At 54.2% G+C, this 22,360-nt stretch overlaps 1 protein-coding gene across 1 annotated transcript in view; it reads left to right on the top strand.

Moving 5' to 3' along the window:
• HSPG2 (heparan sulfate proteoglycan 2) overlaps nt 1-22,360 on the top strand; it is an 88,478-nt gene that overhangs the window by 48,920 nt on the left and 17,198 nt on the right. Inside the window, exons 39-68 of the mRNA XM_087879066.1 lie at nt 147-377; nt 478-591; nt 2,214-2,341; nt 2,433-2,519; nt 2,608-2,666; nt 2,812-2,985; nt 4,141-4,251; nt 4,450-4,550; nt 5,315-5,495; nt 5,798-5,857; nt 6,934-7,056; nt 8,382-8,534; nt 9,975-10,117; nt 10,742-10,877; nt 11,958-12,109; nt 14,057-14,195; nt 15,026-15,171; nt 15,270-15,429; nt 15,642-15,793; nt 16,101-16,230; nt 16,311-16,462; nt 17,669-17,810; nt 19,002-19,156; nt 19,291-19,426; nt 19,997-20,148; nt 20,864-21,002; nt 21,124-21,275; nt 21,675-21,813; nt 21,912-22,063; nt 22,187-22,325. Of these exons, the coding sequence (XP_087735192.1) occupies nt 147-377; nt 478-591; nt 2,214-2,341; nt 2,433-2,519; nt 2,608-2,666; nt 2,812-2,985; nt 4,141-4,251; nt 4,450-4,550; nt 5,315-5,495; nt 5,798-5,857; nt 6,934-7,056; nt 8,382-8,534; nt 9,975-10,117; nt 10,742-10,877; nt 11,958-12,109; nt 14,057-14,195; nt 15,026-15,171; nt 15,270-15,429; nt 15,642-15,793; nt 16,101-16,230; nt 16,311-16,462; nt 17,669-17,810; nt 19,002-19,156; nt 19,291-19,426; nt 19,997-20,148; nt 20,864-21,002; nt 21,124-21,275; nt 21,675-21,813; nt 21,912-22,063; nt 22,187-22,325 (4,138 nt within the window). The remainder of the gene's footprint in view (nt 1-146; nt 378-477; nt 592-2,213; nt 2,342-2,432; nt 2,520-2,607; nt 2,667-2,811; nt 2,986-4,140; nt 4,252-4,449; nt 4,551-5,314; nt 5,496-5,797; nt 5,858-6,933; nt 7,057-8,381; nt 8,535-9,974; nt 10,118-10,741; nt 10,878-11,957; nt 12,110-14,056; nt 14,196-15,025; nt 15,172-15,269; nt 15,430-15,641; nt 15,794-16,100; nt 16,231-16,310; nt 16,463-17,668; nt 17,811-19,001; nt 19,157-19,290; nt 19,427-19,996; nt 20,149-20,863; nt 21,003-21,123; nt 21,276-21,674; nt 21,814-21,911; nt 22,064-22,186; nt 22,326-22,360) is intronic.

Raw genomic sequence — 22,360 nt, 5'->3', positions numbered from 1 at the left:
AGGCTGGCATTCCTGCACCCCAGTGGGTCCCTTGTTGCCTCCTGGCTGAGCTGCAGAACCAGTCCAGCTGCCAGGTCCCACCTGTGGCCCCTGCCCTGCCCCTTTCCATGCTTAAGGGACCTCCCACCTCCTTTCTCTCTTCCCAGCAATTCTGGAAGCGGCCGGATGGGCAGCCCGCCACGCGGGAGCACCTGCTAATGGCCCTGGCCGACCTGGACGAGATCCTCATCCGGGCCACCCACTCCACGGACATGCTTTCAGCGGGCATCACCGGCGTCAGCATGGAGACTGCGGTGCCCACCTACACCAGCCTGCCCCGGGCTTTGGAAGTGGAGCAATGCCGCTGCCCGCCCGGATACGAGGGCCTTTCTTGCCAGGTGAGCCGACCGGCTGGGTCCGGCGGGACCTGGAGGCCTCAGGGGAGGCACTGACTGACACACACACAAACCCACTTCCTGCCTTCTCTCTCTCCCGCAGGACTGCGCGGCTGGCTACACCCGGACCGGCGGAGGGCTGTACCTGGGCCACTGCACACTGTGTGAATGCAACGGGCACTCGGAGTCCTGCCAACCTGAGACTGGCACTTGCTCGGTGAGACCCCCTTCTGAGTTGCTGCCCTCCCCCTGAGTTTCTGGGATGGGGGGGCGGGCTTTGCCCCTTCTCTGAGCTTTGCCAAAGACACTAGCAAAGAGGGAGGAGCAGGAATAAGGAATACCGTATTTTTCGGAATGTAAGACGCACCGGAGTATAAGATGCACCTACCTTTTTGGGTGAGGAAAAGAAGAAAAAGAAATCTGCCTCTGCCTCTGCCTCTGCCTCTGCCTCTGAGCAATTTTGCCTCCTTGCAACAAACAGCAAACAGCCTGCTTTACTTTCAGTTTCGTTTTCAGCATAGCTCGATTAGCAAAGGGAAAAAAAATCTGTTCCAGCAATTTACCTCTTTGCAGCAAGCAGCAGAACCCTGCGCAAAACAGCTGAGAGTCAGGAGGCCGATCCAATCAACTTGTGCTAATTGGCCTGTGCTGAAGCTGAAAGGAGCTGTTTTTTCTTGCTGTTTACTTGCAAGGACGTAACTGCTGCGAGGCAGAGGCCAGAGGGTGGGTGGGGCTACATTCGGTGTATAAGAAGCACCTAAATTTTCACCCCCTTTTAGGGGGGAAAAAGGTGTGTCTTATACTCCGAAAAATATGGTAATCTTGGGGAGGCAGCTAGGAGGAGGAGGAGCCTTTTTGATCCTATCAGGAGAGCTCGAACTGGAATCCCCCCCCCACTCCCCAGATGCCAAGCAGGGTCTCTGCCCAGAGCGGCAGTCCTTTCCTGCCAGAGAAAGGCATCTGTGCCACTTGCAGCGGCTTCGGCTGGGCTGTTCAAAGCTCTAAAGCTGGCATGGAATCTGGCAGCCGAGAGAAGAGTATGTGGGGCTGGGGGGGGGGAGGAAGGGGGTGAGGGAAATGACTTACGTTACGCAACTGGGAGTTGGGATACTTTGGCAGGGATGAAACGGGTCTGTTTTGAATTGTCCATCCAATTTATCCTGTTCTTAATTAATTGGATCAAACGGGGCTTTTCTTTAAAACGAGCGTTTTCGTTTGGAAAAAGCCGCAGTGGAAACTTGTGGGTAGGTTTGGCTTCTGATGTGGCCTTCTTAAGTCTCTCTTTTTCTCTGGGTTTCCGTTCCCCTTTCTTTCCCACAATGACGATCCTTCCTTCCTTCCTTCCTTCCTTCCTTCCTTCCTTCCTTCCTTCCTTCCTTCCTTCCTTCCTTCCTTCCTTCCTTCCTTCTCCCTCCCTCCCTCCCTCCCTCCCTCCCTCCCTCCCTCCCTCCTTCCTTCCTCTGTTGCTCCCTCCCTCCTTTCCCCCCGTCCTTCCTTTCTTCCTCCCTTCCTTCCTCCCTCCCGTCCTTCTCCCTCCTTTCCTCCTCCCTTTCCCCTTCCTTCCTTCCTTCCTTCCTTCCTCTGTCGCTCCCTCCCTCCATTTACCCTCCCTTCCTCCCTCCCTTCCTTCTCCCTCCTTTCCTCCTTCCTTTCCCCTTCCTTCCTTCTTTCCTGTTGTCCCTCCCTCCTTTCGCCCTTCCTTCCTTCCTTCCTTCCTTCCTTCCTTCCTTCCTTCCTTCCTTCCTTCCTTCCTTCCTTCCTTCCTTCCTTCCTTCCTCTGTCGCTCCCTCCCTCCATTTATCCTCCCTTCCTTCCTTCCTCCCTTCCTTCCCTCTCTAGCACTGCCTGCACCACGCGGCTGGGGAATTCTGCGAACGGTGCGCCCCTGGCTACTACGGAGATGCCACCGCCGGGACCCCCGAGGACTGCCAGCCGTGCGCTTGCCCATTGCCGGATCCTGAGAACCAGTAAGCCACCTGCCCTCTTGTGGGGAGAGCAGGGCGTGGCAGGAATCCCTCTCGGCCAGAGCTCAGGATGGCACCTTTTTCTTTTTGGCAGATTCTCGCAGACGTGCGAGAGCCTGGAAGGCGGCGGCTATCGCTGCACCGCCTGCGAACCTGGTTACACCGGCCAGTATTGCGAACAGTGAGTGGGTCTTTCCCTGGAAGGGCTGAGCTGGGATGGGGCAGCAGCCCTTGAGAGCCTCCTGATGGGTCTCTGGTTCTCCCCCTAGATGTGCCTCTGGATATACGGGCAACCCCAACATCCGTGGGCAGAAATGTCTTCCTTCGGGTGAGCAAAGACGCGCTTGCTAGTTGTGGAATTGTCGTATGAAAGGGGGTGGTAGTGCTGATGGCTCTGTTTTTCACAGTCGGGAGTGGGGGAGCTGAGTGCCCCCTCACCTCGGCCTCTCCCTCTGCCTCCTGCTCCTTCTCAGGACCCCCCGACCAGCCCCGCCTGGTGGTCCAGATCCATCCCTCCCGGACAGCTGTGTCCCAGGGCAGCGACGTGACGCTGCGTTGCCAGGTCAGTGGGGAGCCCCCCCATTACTTCTACTGGTCCCGGGAAGACGGGCGCCCTGTGCCAAGTACTGCCCAGCGCAGGGAGCAAGGTGAGTCTGTGTCATCCCTCAACTAGGCAGATTGCAAAAGCGGGGAAGGGAGGGAGACCCACAAGGGGAGGGACAGCGACCCAGGCGGGGAGCGTCGTGTTTTTGCAGTCAAAGGAATTGGCGCTTGGCCAGGGAGGATCCCTTGAGCTTGAATTGATCTCTGAAGGGCCCTTCACGGGGTCCTTGCTTCCTTCTCTCGGCCGAGTGTTGCTGCATTCTCGGCTACGCACTTGGTTCTGAAGTGGGAAGCTTTCCTAGAGTGGCTGCGGTTCAGCTGGGGCAGTGGTGAAATTCAAAAATTTTCCCTACCGGTTCTGTGGGCCTGGCTTGGTGGGCGTGGCTTGGTGGTGGGGTCATGTGACTGGGTGGGCGTGGTCAACTTTTTTTTTAGCATTTTTTAACTAAAAAAAGTTTTTAAAAAAGTTCTGACGATCAGCTGTGCCACGCGAGCGTCGGAACCTTTTTTTTTACTTTTTTAAAAGCATTTTTTTTTTACTACCGGTTCGGGTGAATAGTTAATAAAAAATGGTTTTCAAAAGTAAAAAAAGGGTTCCGACGATCAGCTGTGACAATCAGCTGTGCCGTCCGATCGTCGGAACCTTTTTTTTTTTTTTTTTACTTATTTAAAGCATTTTTTTTACTACTGGTTCGGGCGAATTGGTAGCATTTTTTACTACTGTTTCAGGCGAACCGGCCTGAACCGGTAGCATTTCACCCCTTAGTTGGGGCCTTCTGCAGGGTGAGCAGGCCTCTGTGCCCTAGCCTTAAAAGGAAAGCAAAGGTTCTAGTTCTCAAGATTTCAACAGAGTAGGGGTGGGGAGACAAATGGCAGCCTATTCTGTAGACCAGAGTTCCCCAAACTTTCTGGCTTTGCGGACGGGCGAGGGGGGAAGAGGGGATGGTTCTGCGCAAGCCATGTGTGCACATACGCCATTTACACGAACAGTGTGCGCGTGCGCCCACCAGTCATGCAAATGGACCACGTGTGCAGGCGCTCGCCCGCCGCTCGAACAAGTGGGATTGCGTGTCACTGCCTGCCTGGTTGCAAACAACCCAAGGCCCATTAGTGGGGTGCGGCCCAGAGGTCGGGGACCCTTGCTTGTAGGCAAAGCAACCGGCTGGTTTTTGACCCTGAACTTCCTGAATCCGCTGCAGGCGTCGAGCTGCACTTTGCTAGCATCCGGCCCTCGGAGGCCGGCGTCTATGTCTGCACCTGCCGAAACCCCCAGTTCACCAACTCCAGCCGCAGCGAGGTGATCGTCACAGGTGAGACAGAAGCTTCCACTCAGAGACTGGGCTGCCGAGCGCAGGGAGGCGTGTAAGGGGACACCCCTCCCCGCCCCGATCTCCCGGCAGAGCTGACGAGGGCCGGCTCCCTCTTTCCCTGGTGAGAGAGAGAGAGAGAGAGAGCCAGAGGCCAGGACCAGCTGGGCAAGGCTGACCGGCTTCTCTCGGCCAGCGCAGAAGGTCCCAGCAAGGCTATCTCTGTGACGGTGGAAGAGCAGAAGGTGCAGAACGTAAAACCAGGCAGTGACGTCACCTTCCTCTGCACGGCCAGGAGCAAGGTGAGTCTTTGGGGTGGGGGGTGGGGGAGGGAGAGAGAGAGAAAGGGGTCTGGTTTGTTTTGCTGGTGAGCAAGTGGCAGGCAGAAGTACACCTGGTGGGGTCCCAGGGGGGCTGGTCGAGACCTGCAGAGCCACTGCAGTGCACAGGGGAAGCGTGAGAACCAACGTGGTTGCCTCTCGGCTCAGCATGCCGAGATTCCAGGGGTGGACTGCTGGGGGTTCGCAGGGGTTCAGGAGAACCTCTAACTAAGATTCTGCGCAGTTCGGAGAACCCCCAAATATCCCAGTCCTGGCTGCCCCCTCCCACCTCTCCCCTCCCCTCCCAGGAGTCCCCAGACGGCCCCGTTTTGGATGCTAGCGTGCGCGGAGGCTCGGGGAGGGTGAAAAAAGGGCCTACTGGAAGTTTGGGAAGGCCCGTTTCCGGCCTCCAGAAGGCCTCCGGAGCCTGGGGAGGCCGTTTTCGCCCTCCCGGAGGCTCAAAGAAGGAGGACAAAGCCCGGACAGGGCAAAAATGCCCTCCCCCTTGTGGTACAGGAGGCCGACTAGGCCATGCCGACCATGGCCACACCCACCTGGGCAGAGAACCCCGTGCTAAAATTTTTGAAGCCCACCCCTGCAAGATTCCTCCTGGATGTCCAGCTTTCCAGCTGCGGACGCTGCCTCCCTTTCCCGAATCGGGCAGGGTGGGTTCATTCGGACCCTTTCCTGCCTCTCCTCCCCCTTCTCCTTTCTCTCACCCGTCCACCTCCTGCTTTCTCCCGCAGTCTCCTGCTTACACGCTGGCGTGGACACGGCAGAACAACGCGAAGCTGCCCAGCCGCGCCATGGACTTCAACGGCATCCTGACCATCCGGAACGTGCAGCCGGAGGACGCCGGCATCTACATCTGCACGGGCTCCAACATGTTTGACATGGACGAGGGGACGGCCACCCTCTACGTACAAGGTGGGGCTTCGGCTCTTGTGCTTGCCGGCTGGGCAGGGAGGGACGCCTCCAACTTGGTCCAGCAGCCCGCATCTCCCGAGCGCTACACTGGTCCGGGCTGCCACCCCAGGACCAGTGGCTTCCTCACAGGCTCACGCAAAGACACGCTTCTGCTCTCATCCACAGAGCGGGAGGGCTGAGTGGGAATGGGAGGCCGGTCTTTTTAAGATGGCTCCTGGACTCGCGAGGCTCCTGCTTGAGGCAGCTCATCACGCGGCCAACCTTTTCACCCGCCACCCCCTCTCCCCCAACCCTGTTTTCAGCTCCATCGAAGACCCAGATGTTCTATGGTCCCGTAGAAATGGTGGAAGGCCACAGACCTTGTAAGTCGGTTTGGCCTGCAGGTGCCTGTCCACCCCCCCCACCCCCCACTGGAACACCTCTTTGGCTGGTGCTGTTTGACCTTTCGCCTTGTCTTCCTCTTCTTCCTCCTCCTCTTTCCTCTTCCTCCTTTTCCTCCCCTTCTCTTTTTCCTCTTCTTCCTCCTTCCTTCCTCCTCCTCTTCCTCCTTTTTCCTCCTCCTTTTCTTCTCCTCCTCCTCTTTCCTCCCCCTCTTCCTTTTCCTCCTTCTCTTTTTCCTCTCCCCCTCTTCTTCCTTTTCCTCCTTTTTCCTCCTCCTTCTCTTCTCCTCCTTTTTCTCTTTCCTCCTCCCTCTTCCTCTTCTTCCTTTTCCTCCTCTTTTTTCTTCTTTCCTCCTCCTCTGTTTCCTCTTCCCCGTCCTCTTCCCCTCCTCCCTCCTTCTCTTCTTCCCTCCTCCTCCTCCTCCTCCTCCCTCCTTCACTTCTTCCTTCCTCTTCCTCCTCCTCCTTTTTCCTCCTCCTCCTCTTTCCTCTTTTCCCCTCCCTCTTCCTCCTTTTCCTTCTCTTTTTCCTCTTCCCCTCCTCTTCCTCCTCTTCCTCCCTCCTTCTTCCTTCCTCCTCCTCTCCCTCCTCCTTTTCTTCTCTTCCTCTTTCCTCTTTCCTCCTCCCTCTTTTCCTTCTTTTTCCTCTTCCCCCTCCTCCTTCCTCCCTCCTCCTCCTCCCACCTTCTCTTCTTCCTCCTCCTTTTCCTCCTCCCTCCTCTGCCTCCTCCTCCATTCTCTGGGATGCTGAGTTGCCCTTCTGACTCATAGGCCAACAAAGCAAAGGGTAGGCAGACTCTTCCATCTGCCCCCGTTCTCCCCACCCCCCCACCCACCCCACTTTCCATGCCCTGTTCTTCTGGTCATGTTTCTGTCCATGCTTGCCTCGCATTCTCTTGCCTGCATGCGCATAGTGTGCTCGGCCATTTCTTCCAGCAGGGATCTCAGGCCTTGCCAAGGATTTCAGCCCTGTCTCTGGAATCCTTGTGGGCGCCTTTCCCCCCTCTCTCCCCCCACCCTGCCCAGCTCTGACCAAGCCGAACCTGCTTCCTCCTGCAGCTGCCGCTGCCGTCCAGCCCACGGCCGCCATTGAACCCTCCCAGCTGAGCGTCCAGCCAGGTCAACCAGCCGAGTTTCGCTGCATCGTGACCGGAAGCCCAGAGCCCACCGTGGAGTGGATCGGTAAGCCCTGGAATTGCTCTGAAAGAGACTCCCTCAAGCCAGCTGGTCTGGCTGACCTCGGCTTGGCAACCAGGAAGGCTCAGACCAGGTGGGCAACCTTAAGAAGCCTCAAAACCCCAAAGGTGCTTTTTTTCCAAGAGGCAACTGGATTTTCTGGGGTTTTTCTCTGAAGACGTTTCGCTTCTCATCCCAGAAGCTTCTTCAATTGACATCTTCAAAGAAAAACAATAGAATAGAATAGAATAGAATAGAATAGAATAGAATAGAATAGAATAGAATAGAATAGAATAGAATAGAATATATCCTGAGTCTTCGGAAAGGGGCGGCATATAAATTAAATAATTAAATTAAATTAAATTAATTAAATAATTAAATTAAATTAAATTAAATTAAATTAAATTAAATTAAATTAAATTAAATTAAATTAAATTAAATAATTAAATTAAATTAAATTATTAAATTAAATTAAATTAAATTAAATTAAATTATTAAATTAAATTATTAAATTAAATTTAATTAAATATAAATATAATTAAATTAAATTATTAAATTAAATTAAATTAAATTAAATTAAATTAAATTAAATTAAATTAAATGAATAGAATAGAATAGAATAGAATAGAATAGAATAGAATAGAATAGAATTCTTTATTGGCCAAGTGTGATTGGACACACAAGGAATTTGTCTTGCTGCATACGCTCTCAGTGTACATAAAAGAAAAGATACGTTCATCAAGAATCATAAGGTACAACACTTACTGATAGTCATATCATTGTGCAGGATACACATGTACTTTAACGCGGGATTGTGCTGTTTATAGGGGAACCTTCTAAAGCAGGGGTATCAAACTCGATTTCATTGAGGGCCGCATCAGGGTGGGGTTTGACCTCGGGGATGGGGGGGCATGGCCAGCTCGAGTCACTCGTGTTGGTGGTCCCTGTGGTGTCCCGAGCGCTCTATCAGCGAAAATGGGCTCCCAAGCTCTGTTTTCCACTGCGACGTCCTCCTGCAACCCTCTGCCAGTGAAAACGGAGCTCGGGAGGGCTGCGTGGGCCAGTCTTTCGCTGTTTCCAGGTCAGCCCCGTGGGCCAGATCTAAACACCCCGAGGGGCCAGATCCGGCCTGCGGCCCTTGAGTTTGACACCCCTATTCTAAAGAATGCATCACTGTGTCTATCTTGGCTGAGTTTGTTTTCAGCTGGGTGTTCCAAGACTCGGTTTTGTGCCCAGCGTGGGGCAGAACGGAAGGGCCCAGCATCCTCTCTCCCCATAAGCAGAAAACCCCCTCTCTTCAGATAACTGGGAAGCTTTTGTCTTTGCTCCAGGAGGACCCAGGGGCGTCATCTCCCCCAAGGCCATAATCCAGGATGGGATCTTGCGTTTCCCTGCGGTCGAGCCTGCCGACGAGTCCCAGTACCTGTGCCGAGTGCAAAACAGCGCCGGGCAGCACATGGCTCGAGCTTTCCTGCAAGTGCAAAGTAAGTTGAGGTGGGGTCTCTCCGGCCCCAAGGACGAAGCGTGCCACAAGGCGGATGTCACAGGGAGAGGTGGCCCCCAGCAACCCTTCAGTTCTCTCTTCCTCAGCGTGAGATTGAAGACAATGGGGCTCTTCCGAGTGCCTCCCCAGACCTCAGAGTCCATCCATCCAGGAGGATTGATTCTTCTTCAGGCAGAAAGAGTAGGGACTTAGCTGATCATCATCTTTTAAAGACCCCGTAATCCCTTGCAGGGTGGAGTCTGGGCAACTAAATGGAGCTGGCAGAGTGTTTTACTGGCCGGATGCCCTTCCTGTCGCCAGTGCGGAGTTTTGTTCAGCAGATATATTCTCATTGTGCCCAGAGAGAGAAATACCTGCCTCTACCTAGGATTGAACTCACAGCCTCCTGATTGTGAGGCGAGAGCTCCACCTCTAGGCCACCGCACCACTCTTTCAGCTGCCGACGAATCATCATCATCATTTAACGACCCCATAATCCCTTGCGGGGTGGAGTCTGGGCAACAGAATGGAGCTGGCAGAGTGTTTACTGGCCGGATGCCCTTCCTGTCTCCAGTGCCGAGTTTTGTTCAGCAGATATATTCTCATTGCGCCCAGAGAGAGAAATATCTGCCTCTACCTAGGATCGAACTCACAGCCCTCCTGAGGCGAGAGCTCCACCTCTAGGCCACCGCACCACTTGGAGAGTTAGCTGATACCTAATCAAATTTGCCAAAGGCAAGAAATCTCCACAAGGGAGATTTAAGGGTTACGGGTTAAGGGTTTTTCAGTGGGGGAAACAAAATTGATATTGTATATGGTGACAGCAGCTAGGTTATTGATTGGTCAATATTGGAAAAGGGATGATATGCCTACAATTCAAGAATGGACTTTGAAGGTGGCCAGTTTTGCAGAAATGGCGAAGATATCAGCATACTTAAAAGACCGGACTCAGGAGACTTATGCATGGGAGTGGAAGAAATGGATAGATTATGTGCAGAACAAATATCAAACTAGGAAGTACCAGATAGCTTTTAGCTAAATGTTGTGTAGAAATGTATAGTTTATAGGGGGCAAAATAGCTTATTGTTATGAAGAATTGTATAGTACACAGGGGGGAGAATAGAGGGGTGGTAAACTCTGATATAATAAATGCGGATAGATTTCACCTTGAGGAAGTCATGGGGGGAGGGGAGGGCTTGGGGGCTTAAGGGAGGGATGGGGAGGGGAAAAAATGGGGGAAAAATTGATGTTTGTAAAACTTTTTCAATAAATAAAAAAAAAAGAAATCTCCACAGTGAATTTAAGTGGGGCGACCAGAGAACAAAGCCATAAATGGCATGATGGTCTGAGAGAGGGGGGGGGGGGAGAGAGAGAGAGAGAGAGAGAGAGAGAGAGAGAGAGAGAGAGAGAGACGACTGACCTCCCCTTTGCTCCTGGGCAGGTACCAACGTCCCCCAAGTGCAGGTGAGCCCCGAACGGACCGAGGTGCAGGAGGGCAGCACCGTCAGACTGTACTGCCGGGCTGCGGGCTCCCCAGCGGCCACCATCACCTGGGAGAAAGAGGGCGGCAGCCTGCCTCCACAGGTAAGGCCTGGCCTCCCAGGGAGGAGGGCCCTTCCCAGACCTTGGGGTCCAGGAGAGGTTGCCCGAAGGAAGATGTGGGCCAGGAGCAGACCTAGCCTGCCATGCCTTCTTTGGGGCTTCTGATCTTTCTGGCGGCCTCTATGCCTCCTTCTCCCTTTCTCTCCTTCTCTCTCTTGCCCCCCAATCCTGGGCCAGGCGCTTCTTGTCTTTGGGTTCTTCCACTTTCAAAGTGGCAGCTGGGAAGCCGTCCGGCAGCGAATACGGGAGTTCCAGCAGGTATCCCTCTGCATGAGCCCCTCGTGTTGGTCTGCCGGTCGGCTCCGTCTTCCTCCTTTGGCTTTCAGTTCCCTGGTTCTCCAGCGGAGAGAAGCAAGGTCTCCCCCCAAACTGCGTCGTGTTTCCCCATCCTCCCAGATTGTGCTGGCTGCACCCCGATTCTGCATCCCCTTCGCCTGTTGCTTCTGGCTCTTTTCTTGCTTGTGCCCGGGCTCACGGATGCTATGAGGGCGGCCCCGCCCAGCTCTGGGCCCTCCTTGGCCCTCCCTTCCCCATGTGGCCCAGGAGGGTGGGAAGCCAGCCGCCGCTTGCGGGTCTCCCAACGTGGGTTTCCCTTTGTGTCTGCAGTCCCACACCGAGAGAACCGACATCTCCACCCTGGTGATACCCTCCATCACGGCTGCCGACGGAGGGGTGTACTTGTGCGTGGGCAGCAGCTCGATGGGAGTCGGCAGAGCCCGCATCGAAGTAGCGGTCATTCGGGGTAAGGCGCGACCTCTTTCTTCTGGGGGAAGGGGAGACAGACTTGAATTATTTCCAGTTGCGGTGCCCAGTGCGTGCATCTCTCTCTGTGGGTAGCCAGCCTTCCACCTGAAACATCAACCAAGCAAGCGGCTGGTTTGAGCAAAACGCCGAGCTGGTCAAGGTCAGCCCAAGGACAGCCTATTCCAGTGATGGCTAACCTTTTTCTTGTCATGTGCCAAAACCCATAATGCAATGACCCCTCCCCGTGCATGCATGCATGACCCCCCATGCTCCTCCCACCTACCCCATGCATGTGCATGACCACGCTCCACTTGCCCCCCACGCATGCGCAGGTAACCCCCTCCCCCCCGTTTTGTGCTTAGTAGGCCTCCCTGCAACCTCCTGGGCCCAAAAATGTACCATGGGGGTGGACACGTCACTCCCCCCCGCCCCCTGTTTTGGGCCCAGTAGGCCTCCCTGCAGCCTCTCAGGGCCAAAATGGGGCGTGGGGGGCACATCGCACCTCCCGTACCCCGTTTTGGGTCTGGTAGGCCTCCCTGCAGCCTCCTGGGCCCAAAAATGGACCATGGGGGCGGACACGACACTCCCCCCCACCCCCTGGTTTGGGCCTAGTAGGCCTCCCTACAGCCTCCTGAGGGCAAAATGGGCTGTGGGGGGGCGCATCGCACCCCCGTACCCCGTTTGGGGTCTAGTAGGCTTCCCTGCAGCCTCCTGGGCCCAAAAATGGGCAATGGGGGGGCGCTGCGCCCTACCCCCCGTGCTGCCCTCCATCCCCATGCATGTGCGCAGAACCCCCTCGCCCCACGCATGTGCACGCAACCCCCCTGTACATGTGTGCACATCTCCTGCGTGCACCACACCCCCTGTGCATGCTGAAAATCAGCTGGCCGGTAGCAGGCATGTGCGCACATGCACGATGGAGCTGAGCTGGGCGACGTGCCCGCAGAGAGGGCTTTGCTTGCCATGCGTGCCATAGGTTCGCCATCACGGGCCTATTCAAACCTGGACTGGAACTCGTCCCCTCGCAGTGCAAGTCATGTCCTTCCCTCTTTTCTTTTTGCCCTTTGTGTCCGTTCAGCGTCCGGCGTTTCACCGATCGTTAAGATTGAACCTTCGTCCTCTTCGGTCACCGAAGGCCAGTCCTTGGACTTGAACTGTGTGGTGGCCGGCCACCCTACAGCGTCCGTCACGTGGTACCGGCGTGGAGGGGCCCTACCAGCCAACCACCAGGTTCGGACTCTCCCGGGGCTCGAGTGGGAGTGGGCGGCCGCATCCCCCTTTCTCTGTGGGGGCCTCCTGGTTTCATTCTGGGCAACGAAAGGGGGGAAGTTGGAAAAGAGCCTCCCTGGCTTGCCAGAAACGATAAGGAGTTTCCTCTTGATTACGAGGAGAAAGAATACATTGTTGTGGCCCGCCAGCAACCAGCGGATCTGGCAGCCAATTCGGACAGAGAGGAGGTTGGGGAGGAACATGGGCCAGTCCTGGAGTCTGGGGAAGGCTCTGATGAGGGCTCTGCGTCAAAGGCAGAGATGGGGCCAGGGCCGGATGCCAGTTATCAGCTGCCTTCGGAGTCAGACATCGGTGAGGCAGAGGAACAGCTGGAGCCTGTTCCCAGTGTGCGCATCCGCAGAGTTGCCAGACGAAGGGAACAGCTGAAGAACAAGGGGCAACTCAGGAGTAAAGCCACAGATGGACAATGAATGGCCCCTCCCAGCGGGAATAAAAGAGGAGCGAAAGGGCAGTGGAGTTTGCAGGAGACAATTAGTTTGCTTAATTGATTTGTGACTCCTTGCCACGTTTCGGCCTGGCAGCTCTCCAAGCCAGATAAGGTCTGTGACTGTAAATTCTCCCTTGAAAGACTTTGCTGGATGTGAATGAGAGGAATTCACAGTAACTTAATAAAAACGTTTTTTTTGTCGGGACAAGGAGTCTGCTTCGTGCTCTTGGGAAGCCTAGATCAGAACATATGTTTCATTCAGAGCGGTTGGTCTCATCCGACCCTAAAGATCTCTCTCTCTTTTTTTTTTTTTCTCCAAAGAATGCATAAGATTAAATTTTCTCAGGACGTTTTTCAGAAAAGAGGGCTGTAATTGTAAGAGGATGAAGAATTCCACTCAATTATAAGCCAGGATCCCAGTAAAGAAATAAAGCTGTGATGGAGGGGGGGGGCAGATACAGGTAGTCCTTGAATTACAACAGTTCATTTAGTTACCGTTCGAAGTTAACAATGGCACTGGAAAAAATGACTTAAGGCTATTTATGACGGTTGCAATGTCCCGAGATCACACGACAGATTCACTTAACAACGGGGTTACTGAGTTCACGACGGCAGCGGGTCACTTGAGAACGGTGGTGTTGTGACCCAGGCCCAAGTAAGTAGTATTAGACGCAAACAGTTCCAAAACAAACAGACTTTATTAGAACAGCTGAGAATTAAACTCATTCTCAGCGTAGTCCAAACTAAATCAAAACAAATTCCTCATAACACAAAATTCTTCAGTCTAATCACCAACCTTGGTATAATTAGGCAAACTGCCAAAGGCTTCTCTTGGCAAAAGTTCAGAAGCAGAAGACGCCGACAAGAGATAAGCGCAGCAAGACAAGAACAAGTCTATCAACGTTGTTTTCTGACAAAGAGCCCAAGAGCCTTTGCTGGTCTGTTTTAAGCCTTATGGGAGGGGCCAATCATCTCTTGGCCTTACTCCCAAGTCGTCCTCTTTGCTTTAGCTGCTCTTGCCGTCCAGCAGCTCTTCTCATACGTGCACTAGGAACAGGCTCCTCCTGTTCCTCTGCCTCTTTACTGTCAGCCTCTGGAGGCTCCGGAGTCTGCACATCACACCCAGATGGCCTTGGCTCCATCTCTGCCTCCAACACAGAGCCCTCATCCGGGACTTCCCCAGCCTCCAGGACTGGCCCATGTTCTTCCTCAGCCTCCTCGCTGTCCGACTCCTCTGCCAGCTCCGCAGGCTGCTGGCGGACCACAACAGGTGGCAAGAAAAGTTGTAAAATGGGGTCCAAAAGTCATTTAAGCAATGTTTTGCTTAGCAACAGAAATTATGGGCTCCGTTGTGGTCGTAAGTTGAGGACTACCTGTATTAAACACTTAAAGAAAAGGGGGGGGAGACTTCCACGGTGTAACAGGTGTCGTGGCACACAGCAATGCTGCTTCCTCCCTAGATCTATGGGTCCCTCCTGCGAATCTTAGAGGTCTCGGCCGCTGACTCCGGGGAATATGTCTGCCGAGTCAGCAATGGAGCCGGCCCGAAGGAAGCCTCCATCAAGGTGACCATCCAGCAGAGCCCCACTTCCTCTCAAGGTAAGGCCAACGACCACACCTGAGTCCCGCCTGGACTACTGTAATGCTCTCTACATGGGGCTCCCTTTGAAGAGAACCCGGAGGCTCCAACTGGTCCAGAATGCGGCCGCGCGGGTGATTGTGGGAGCGACATGGCACTCCCATGTAACACCTCTCCTGCGCAAGCTGCACTGGCTCCCGGTGGTCTTCCGGGTGCGCTTCAAGGTATTGGTTACCATCTTTAGAGCACTCCATGGCTTAGGACCTGAGTATTTACGAGACCGCCTTCTGCCACCGGTAGCCTCCCACCGGCCAGTACGCTCCCATAGAGAGGGGCTCCTCAGGGTGCCGTCGGTCAAACAATGTCGACTAGCGGCCCCCAGGGGGAGAGCCTTCTCTGTGGGGGCACCTGCCCTTTGGAACGAACTTCCCCCGGAGATACGAAGGATCCCGGATCTACGCACCCTAACCCTCAAAACTTTTCTATTCCAGCAAGCCGGGCTGGCGTAGCTCTTTTAATTGTTTTTTAAAAAGGGTTTTTTTTAATCAATATGGGCCAAATTTGTTTAATATACTTTTAAATTGTTTTAAATTTTATATTTCTATGTTTTTATTTTTGGCTGTACACCGCCCTGAGTCCTTCGGGAGAAGGGCGGTATATAAATTTAAATAATAAAATAAATGATAAATAAATAAATGAGTGTGGGAAGGAGAGCCAGGAGTCACCAACTGGGGCACAAAAATGTTTGTGGGGGCATCCTTTTTGTCTCCCTTCCCGGCCATCTTTGCTTGGGAACGGAGCCCCGGAACTGGTGGGCGAGAGAAGCTGACTTGTCTTCTGACTTCCACAGGGCCTCAGTCGCCAGTCCAGATTGACTCTGCCTCCTCTTCCATCGCCGAGGGTCAGTCCTTGGACCTCTCCTGCCAGGTCACTGGCCTCTCGCAGCCCAGAGTCACTTGGTACAAGCGGGACGGGTCCCTCCCGACTAATCGCAAGGTACGGCGGGCACGGCTGGAGACCCTTGGCTAGAGCGCGGGCTTCTTCCTCCCTTTTTGGGGTCCTCACCACATTTCTCAACCGCCTTCTGCTTTCAGATTTCCGGCCTCCATTTGAGGATTCTCAAAGCCACAGTAGCGGACTCGGGCGAATATGTGTGTCGGGTGACTGACGGTGACAGCGGCGTCGTTCGAGAGGCGTCCAGAGTGATCACTGTGCACAGCAGCTCCGAAAGTGACTCAGAAGCTCGGGTCCCAGGTTAGGATCTGGAACCTGTGCGTTTTATCGGTCCAGCCCTTGGAGATGGAAGGGCCAAAGAAGGCAGGCCAAGCCCAAGGGGAACCAGGGCATTTCCAGGGGATGTTCAGCTCTCCCCTTCCAACCAGGCCCATAGAAGCCTGTAAGGGAGGGCTGGCAGGAGGGGAGAGGTCTGTTAACGGATGGTCAGTTCCTTCCTCCTATCTTTGCAGCCTCGGGAGTTAGGCCTCCGCTCTGGATCGAGCCTTCGTCGCTCTCCCTTGTCCCAGGACAAGCCTTGGACTTGAACTGTGTCGTGGCCGGCCAAACTGGCGCCACCATCACATGGTATAAACGAGGCGGATCCTTGCCAGCTGGCCACCAGGTAGGGGAGCCCCTCGGGGCTGGGGTGGGGGGAACCTCTCCTCCATGGGAGGGTGTTTACAGTAGCGTCCCCCAACTTTTTGGGCACCAGGGACCGGTTCCGTGGAGAGCGGCTTTTCCACGGACCGGAGTGGGCGAGATTTCTCATGCTGCCTGCATCCCGCGGATGGGACTTTGCTTGTTTGCGTGGCCCAGTTTCTGGCATGCCGCAGCCCGGTGGCTGGTACACGGATTGGGGATTGGTGAACCCTGGTTTACGGCATCCCTTTCATTTGTGTGCCGACTGTCTCTTCTTCCTCAACCCGCAGGTCTCCGGTTCCCATCTGCGCATTCCCCGAATCTCCCCGGCTGACTTGGGGGAATACGTCTGCCGCGTCAACCTAGATTCCCTCACCCGAGAAGCTTCCATCCTCATCTCCGTCACCCGCTCCTCCTCCAGTAGGTGTGGGGCTTCCTGCAGGAGGGCCGGGGTTGCTGGGGGCTGGCGGGTTCCTCACCTTCCCTTCTGCTCTCTCCAGCTTTTGGCGTGGCTGTCCCGGTGAGGATCGAGGCCTCCTCGTCTATCATAGCGGAAGGGCAAACACTGGAGCTGGACTGTGTGGTTGCCCATTCGGAGCAGGCCATGGTTACCTGGTACAGACGGGGTGAAGCCCTGCCAGCCCACCACCAGGTACAGGCATGACATAGCCTTAACTGGATAACAGCTTTGGGGCCACTTTGGCATTTGGGAGCTAGAAGCTACAGTCTCGAAGGCACCTCGTTGCCCGCAGAGTGCCCTAAATTAGCTCCTGGGCACAATGCCAGTTTCAAAGCACTTTGATTAGCTGGAAAACACTCTTCGGACTTTGGAGCCCAGAAATTGCTGCTGGGGAAACGGTATGATGACCTGGGGCGTGGCACAAAAGTAACACAGCTAAAGAGCAGGTCTAACTCCCCTTTATTGCTCCAACTTTGCCCCCAAACGTCCCCACGTTTACTACAAGTCTTGGAGCAAAGCTCTCACACACACCTTCAGCAGCCTCTGGCTGCGAGCAGTCCAGTAAGCCAGGTTAGCCAAACAGTAACCAGAGCAAGAAGTTCAGTGAAGTGGGCAAACCGGACAGAGCACAGAGCACAGTAATCTCCAGGCATTGGGAAATGCACATGAGGCTTCACTGATTCAACGCTTGTTCCTGACAGATGTCCCTCCCACCGGCACCTCCTTACATCTCAGTCCCAAATGTGCCTTGTAAAGGGGGGGCAGGGCACTCTCCTCCCTGGTAGCCGGCTCAGTCTGCGTTGTTCTCGCCTTCTCTCTTCTCTCCGTGATCTAGGATCAGGAGGGGGCGGTCCTTGCTCTTCAACTGAGCTCTGTCTCTCCTGCTCCTCCGTGTCTGCAAGCCTTTCTAATCCTGAAAAGCCCTCCCCGAACTGACTATGCCCTTCCCCAGTTTCCTCCAAGGCCAACGGAGCCGCCCTCTTGATCTCCCTCGGCTCCTGTTCCAGCTCATCTTCCCCCACAGATTCAGACTCCAGCAGGGGCATGACAAACAGAATCAGGTGTCTCCAAAGTCTGGCTCACCAGGCCTGGCCTTAAGTCTGTGTACGAACCGAGCTCCGTCTGCCTCTGAGATAGACGTTGGTGATGCAGGGCAGATACGGTGGGCCATTCTGCAAAGGCTGCTGTATAAAGGATCATTATTTTCAACCAAGGATTCGGAAACGTCTCCTCGCTCCAAATACAAAAGAAGGGTGTTATTTTCATTATTTTTTTTAGGGTTTTAGAATCATCAGGTTTTTTTTTCCCTCCAGCGTAAAATCTATAAATCCATACTTCATAGTCAGTGCAGCGAGGTTGATTTAAGGGCGCGCTGATAAGGGTGCCATCCTCTTTCAGGCCTTGGGAACTCGCCTGCGTCTGGTCAAGATCTCTCCGGCTGACTCCGGAGAGTACGTTTGCCGGGTCAGCTCCGATGCCGCTAGCCAGGAAGCCTCCGTCTTGGTCACCGTCCAGCAGCAGGAGAGCAGCCCCAATTTCCGTAAGGACTCCTTTCTCTTGAAGCTGCTCCAGAGGTGGGATTCAGCCGGTTCGGTCTGGTTCAGGCGAACCGGTACTGGCGAAGGGAGGGAATACAGGCAGTCCTCGGCTTACAACAGTCCGCTTAGTGACTTTTCAACATTAACAACAGCACTGAAAAAAGGGACTTTATGACCATTTTTCACACTTACGACCGTTTGCAGTATCCCTGGGATTTACATTACAATGCTTGGCAACTGGTTCGTATTTATGACGGTCGCAGTGTCCCGGGAGGGGTCACCCGATTCTCTTTTTTGCGACCTTCTGACAAGCAAAACCAATAGGGAAGCCGGACTCACTTAGCAACAGTGTTACTCATTTAACAACTGCCATGACTCGCTTAACAAACGTGGCGAGAAAAAACATAAAATGGGGCAAACGGTCTCACTTAGCAACATAAATTCTGGGCTCAATTGTGGTCGTAAGTCGAGGACTAGCTGTAGAGGGTCCTGAAAGGAATTCTAAGCCCTGGAACACTTAAAGCAGGGGTGAAATGGTCCCGGTTCGGACCGGATCGCCCGATCCAGTAGCGATGGCAGTGGGTGGTTCGGAAAACCGGTAGCAAAAATCCCTGCACCCCCCCCATGCCCAGCTGAGCCGCGTGATCATCAGAGGCTGTTTTTTTTTACTTTTAAAAGCATTTTTTCTACAATCTCTTCGGCCGAAAAAATGCTTTTAAAAGTAAAAAAAAAAGCCTCCGATGATCGCGCGGCTCAGCTGGGATCGTCCGAGGCTTTTAAAAGCATTTTTTCTACAACCTGTTTGGCCGAAGAGGTTGTAGAAAAAATGCTTTTAAAAGCCTCGGACGATCCCAGCTGAGTTGCCTGATCATCAGAGGCTTTTAAAAGCATTTTTTTTACAACCTCTTCAGCCGAAAAGGTTGTAGAAAAAATGCTTTTAAAAGTTTAAAAAAAAAAAAAGTTGGCCACGCCCACCCAGTCACATTACCCACCACCACCAAGCTACGCCCACAGAACCGGTAGTAACAAATTTTAGATTTCACCCCTGACTTAAAGGGCCTGCTTCTTTGCCTCCCAAGGGTTACGAAGAGAAGGTAGCAACTCTGGGACCTCTCCAAGGCTTGGCTTCTCCCTGGTTGGGTGGGGGGCATTTGGTGACAGCCCTGACCTGTCTTCTCTTGTGCCTGTTGCAGCCGCTGGGGTGGTCCCACCAGTACAGATCGAGTCTTCTTTTACCTCGCCCTCCGAGGGCCACACCTTAGACCTGAAATGCATTGTGGCTGCCTCTGTGCCGCAGGCGAAAATCACCTGGTATAAGCGAGGAGGTGCTCTTCCTGCCGGCCACCAGGTATGGCACCGCCCACGCGGGGCTCACCAAATGGGGCTTTTGTCCTGAAAACGCCTCCAGGTGCTGCGAGGAAGAAAGCCAGTGCCTGGAAGGTGCTTCCCATCCCTGTTCACCCTCGCCTCGCCTCTCCCCAGGTCTCTGGCTTCCTCCTCCGCATCCCACAGGCTTCACCAGCTGACTCTGGAGAATACGTCTGTCGCGTCAGTCACGGCTCGGCCATTCACGAGGCCTCGCTGCTGGTGACCATCAAGGGTGAATTGGGCTCCTACTGTAAGTCCCCCTCCCCACGGGAGCTGGGCTGGAGGATGTGATTGCCTGCTCCATGGGGCTCTCTGTCATTGAAATGGATCTGTCAAGGGGCTGTCGAGGGGAGGCGGAGCTGGCGTCGCGACGAGACGACGGGAAGTTTCAGGGCTCCGAAACTACCGCCGATATCTCCACCACTGGACGGTCCAATTTGGATCTCAATGCAAAACTTTATTGTGTACATCATTACGGCACAGAATGAAAGCAAAATCAGCTCTGGCTAATTTCCCACGCAATTCAATATAATTGAAGTATCGATTCCTCCCTCCCTCCAAATAGTGCAGGTCACATTGTCCAATTAAGTGTCACAATATTGTTATGAGAAGATACTCTGGAAGGTCTGGCAAGCACCTGCTGAAGTGACCTTGGTTCTCACAGGCTGAGTGCTTGATGTTTACAATCCACATTCCAATTCTCCCTTCCCTCCCCCAATAGTTCATTGGCAAGCTGAGAAGCAGTAAAAATGAAAGCAGCATGAATACGCTTCGGATCTTGACAGGATCCCTGTTTTCTCCTTCCCCCTGGCTCTTCCAGCTGTGGGCGTCACTCCCCCGATCAGGATTGAAACCCCCTCCTCAGTCATCTCTGAGGGGCAGACCTTGGACCTGAACTGCCTGGTAGCCGGTCAGTCCCAAGCCAGGGTGATGTGGTACAAGCGTGAGGGCGCCCTGCCCGTCCACAGTCAGGTAAGGGGACGTGGCAGAGATTCCCGCAGCATTTGAGCAAAGGTGGGCTTTGGGAGACCCAGAGGCTGCAGAGGGAGGCTGATGGAAAGGAAGCGGGGTTGTGATTATGGGCAAACTGGATTATCCAGACATTAGTTTTTCAGAATGTGTGTTATGCATTTTCAGTCTTGTGATGAGGGATCTCCTGAAATGCCTTGGTGTAATATTTGGGGGCTTAAGAAATGGAAACCGAGTGTCAAGGATGAAACTTTGACAGCTGTGTGCCTCTTCGTTTCAACTTACCATTAGAGTGGGGAGGGAGGTGTTGGTTTAGAATGTGTTAGATGGAGAAACTTTGCGATTCCGCTGAAGACTGTGAGAGCCTGAAACCTTCTCAAGGACATCATAACAGGTGTAGGGTTGAAGCAGACGGTTCCCATAACTAAGCGAGGACAATGTGAGAGGTCGAGGGTTTGGCTGGGAAAATTATTGTTTAATTCTATCAACTGGTGTTTGGGAACCTCAGAGTTAGTTTTACTTCGACGTTACCATGCAGTGTATTCAATAAACAGCAAGATTTTCGGGAACAGAATGAACCTGGAGTTTTATTTGGATTCTCACGCTGGACCTTGACATCGGGGCTTTGGGAAATCCAAGGAGGGTGGGAGTGGCAAATGGCTTCAGTTGGTAAAAGAAATCAGCTCTTCGTTGTCTGCTTTTTTTCCCTCGGCAACAGATTTTTGGAACCCGCCTCCGGATCTCGCAAGTTTCGGCAGCCGATTCGGGCGAGTACGTCTGCTACGCGAACGATGGCACCAGCCGACTGGAGACGTCCATCATGGTGTCCATTCCCAGCAGCTCAGGCGGCTCATCCAGTAGGTGCCCGTTGTGGCATGTGGCAGGCCCCTCCCTGGCCAGAGGGAAAAGAGGAGGAAGGGAAATTGGGGAGCCCAGCAATTGGGGGGATGCAATCCAACATTTCCTCATTCTCTGCAGCTTCTGGGGTGATCCTGCCAGTATGGATTGAATCTTCCTCCTCTTCCCTCGCCGAGGGGCAAACCATGGAGCTGAACTGCCTCGTGGCTGGCCAGACGCACCCCAAAGTCAGCTGGTTCAAGAGAGGAGGACCCCTCCCACCCAACCACCAGGTAGAGAGGGAAAGGCGCGTCTGCTTCACTTCACTTGGGTGAGGGTGGCAATCAGTGGTGGTATTCAGCCGGTTCTATCCGGTTCGGGCAAACCGATAGCGGTGGCTGTGGGAGACTCTGCCCACCCTCCCAGACATCATCACGTCCCGTTTTTGATGCTCTGCGCATGCACAGAAGGCCCTGCTCATGCGCGGGAGGTCTTGCTCATGCACAGAAGGCCCCGCGTGTGCGCTCACATTTGTGAACCGGTAGCGAAGGTAAGTAAATACCACCCCTGGTGGCAATCCTCGATCCTTTCAGCCTTCCCAGCTCCTCTCTGGGGAAGGAGAGCCAGCGGGAGAGCCAAATACCAACGGGGGCACCATTGCGGTGAGTGGGTAACTTACCTCTCCTTGACAGGTCTCGGGCACTCGCCTCCGCATCCCGCAGGTCTCCTCCGCCCACTCCGGCGAGTATGTCTGCCGCGTCAGCAGCCCTAACGCTGTCCAGGAGGCAGCGTTGGTGGTCACCATCCAGGATAGCGAGGGCCCCTCCCACCGTAAGATTCCTCTGCTCCCCTCTCTGTCGCTAGGCAACCCAGACGTGCTGCATGACAGGCCCGACTCATTTGAAGTGTTTTCTATTCCCTTCGTGCAGCCGCAGGGTCTGCCCCAGCCCTGAGGATTGAGGCTTCCTCCTCCTCCGCTGTTGAAGGAGAGACCCTGGATCTGTCGTGCGTTGCTCCAGGCCAGCCCCAGGCCACATTCACCTGGTATCGGCGAGAGGGTCAGCTGCCTGCAGGTCACCAGGTAGGGGCAAGCCTGTCCACCGTGGGGGAAAGAAGGCAGCCTCATTGATAGAAGAGGGGCCTCATGGAGGTGGGGAAATCAGAAATCAGCAATGCTTTTCCTCTTCCTTCCTGGCCCCCACAGGTCTCCAACGCCCGCCTGCGACTGGTTCAACTCGCCCCTGCCGATTCTGGCGAATATGTCTGTCGTGTTAGTGGAGGCAGCATCCTGCAAGAGGCGTCCTTCGTGGTCTCTGTCGTGGCCAACACCAGTCCCGCTTCCCGTACGTCTGGCATTCCAGTGGGGGTGAGAGTGGGC

This window comes from Pantherophis guttatus, chromosome 15, assembly GCF_059756535.1.
Source record: "Pantherophis guttatus breed Tessera chromosome 15, ASM5975653v1, whole genome shotgun sequence".
NCBI lineage: Eukaryota > Metazoa > Chordata > Lepidosauria > Squamata > Colubridae > Pantherophis > Pantherophis guttatus.
This window is presented reverse-complemented; position numbering and strand designations above follow the sequence as displayed.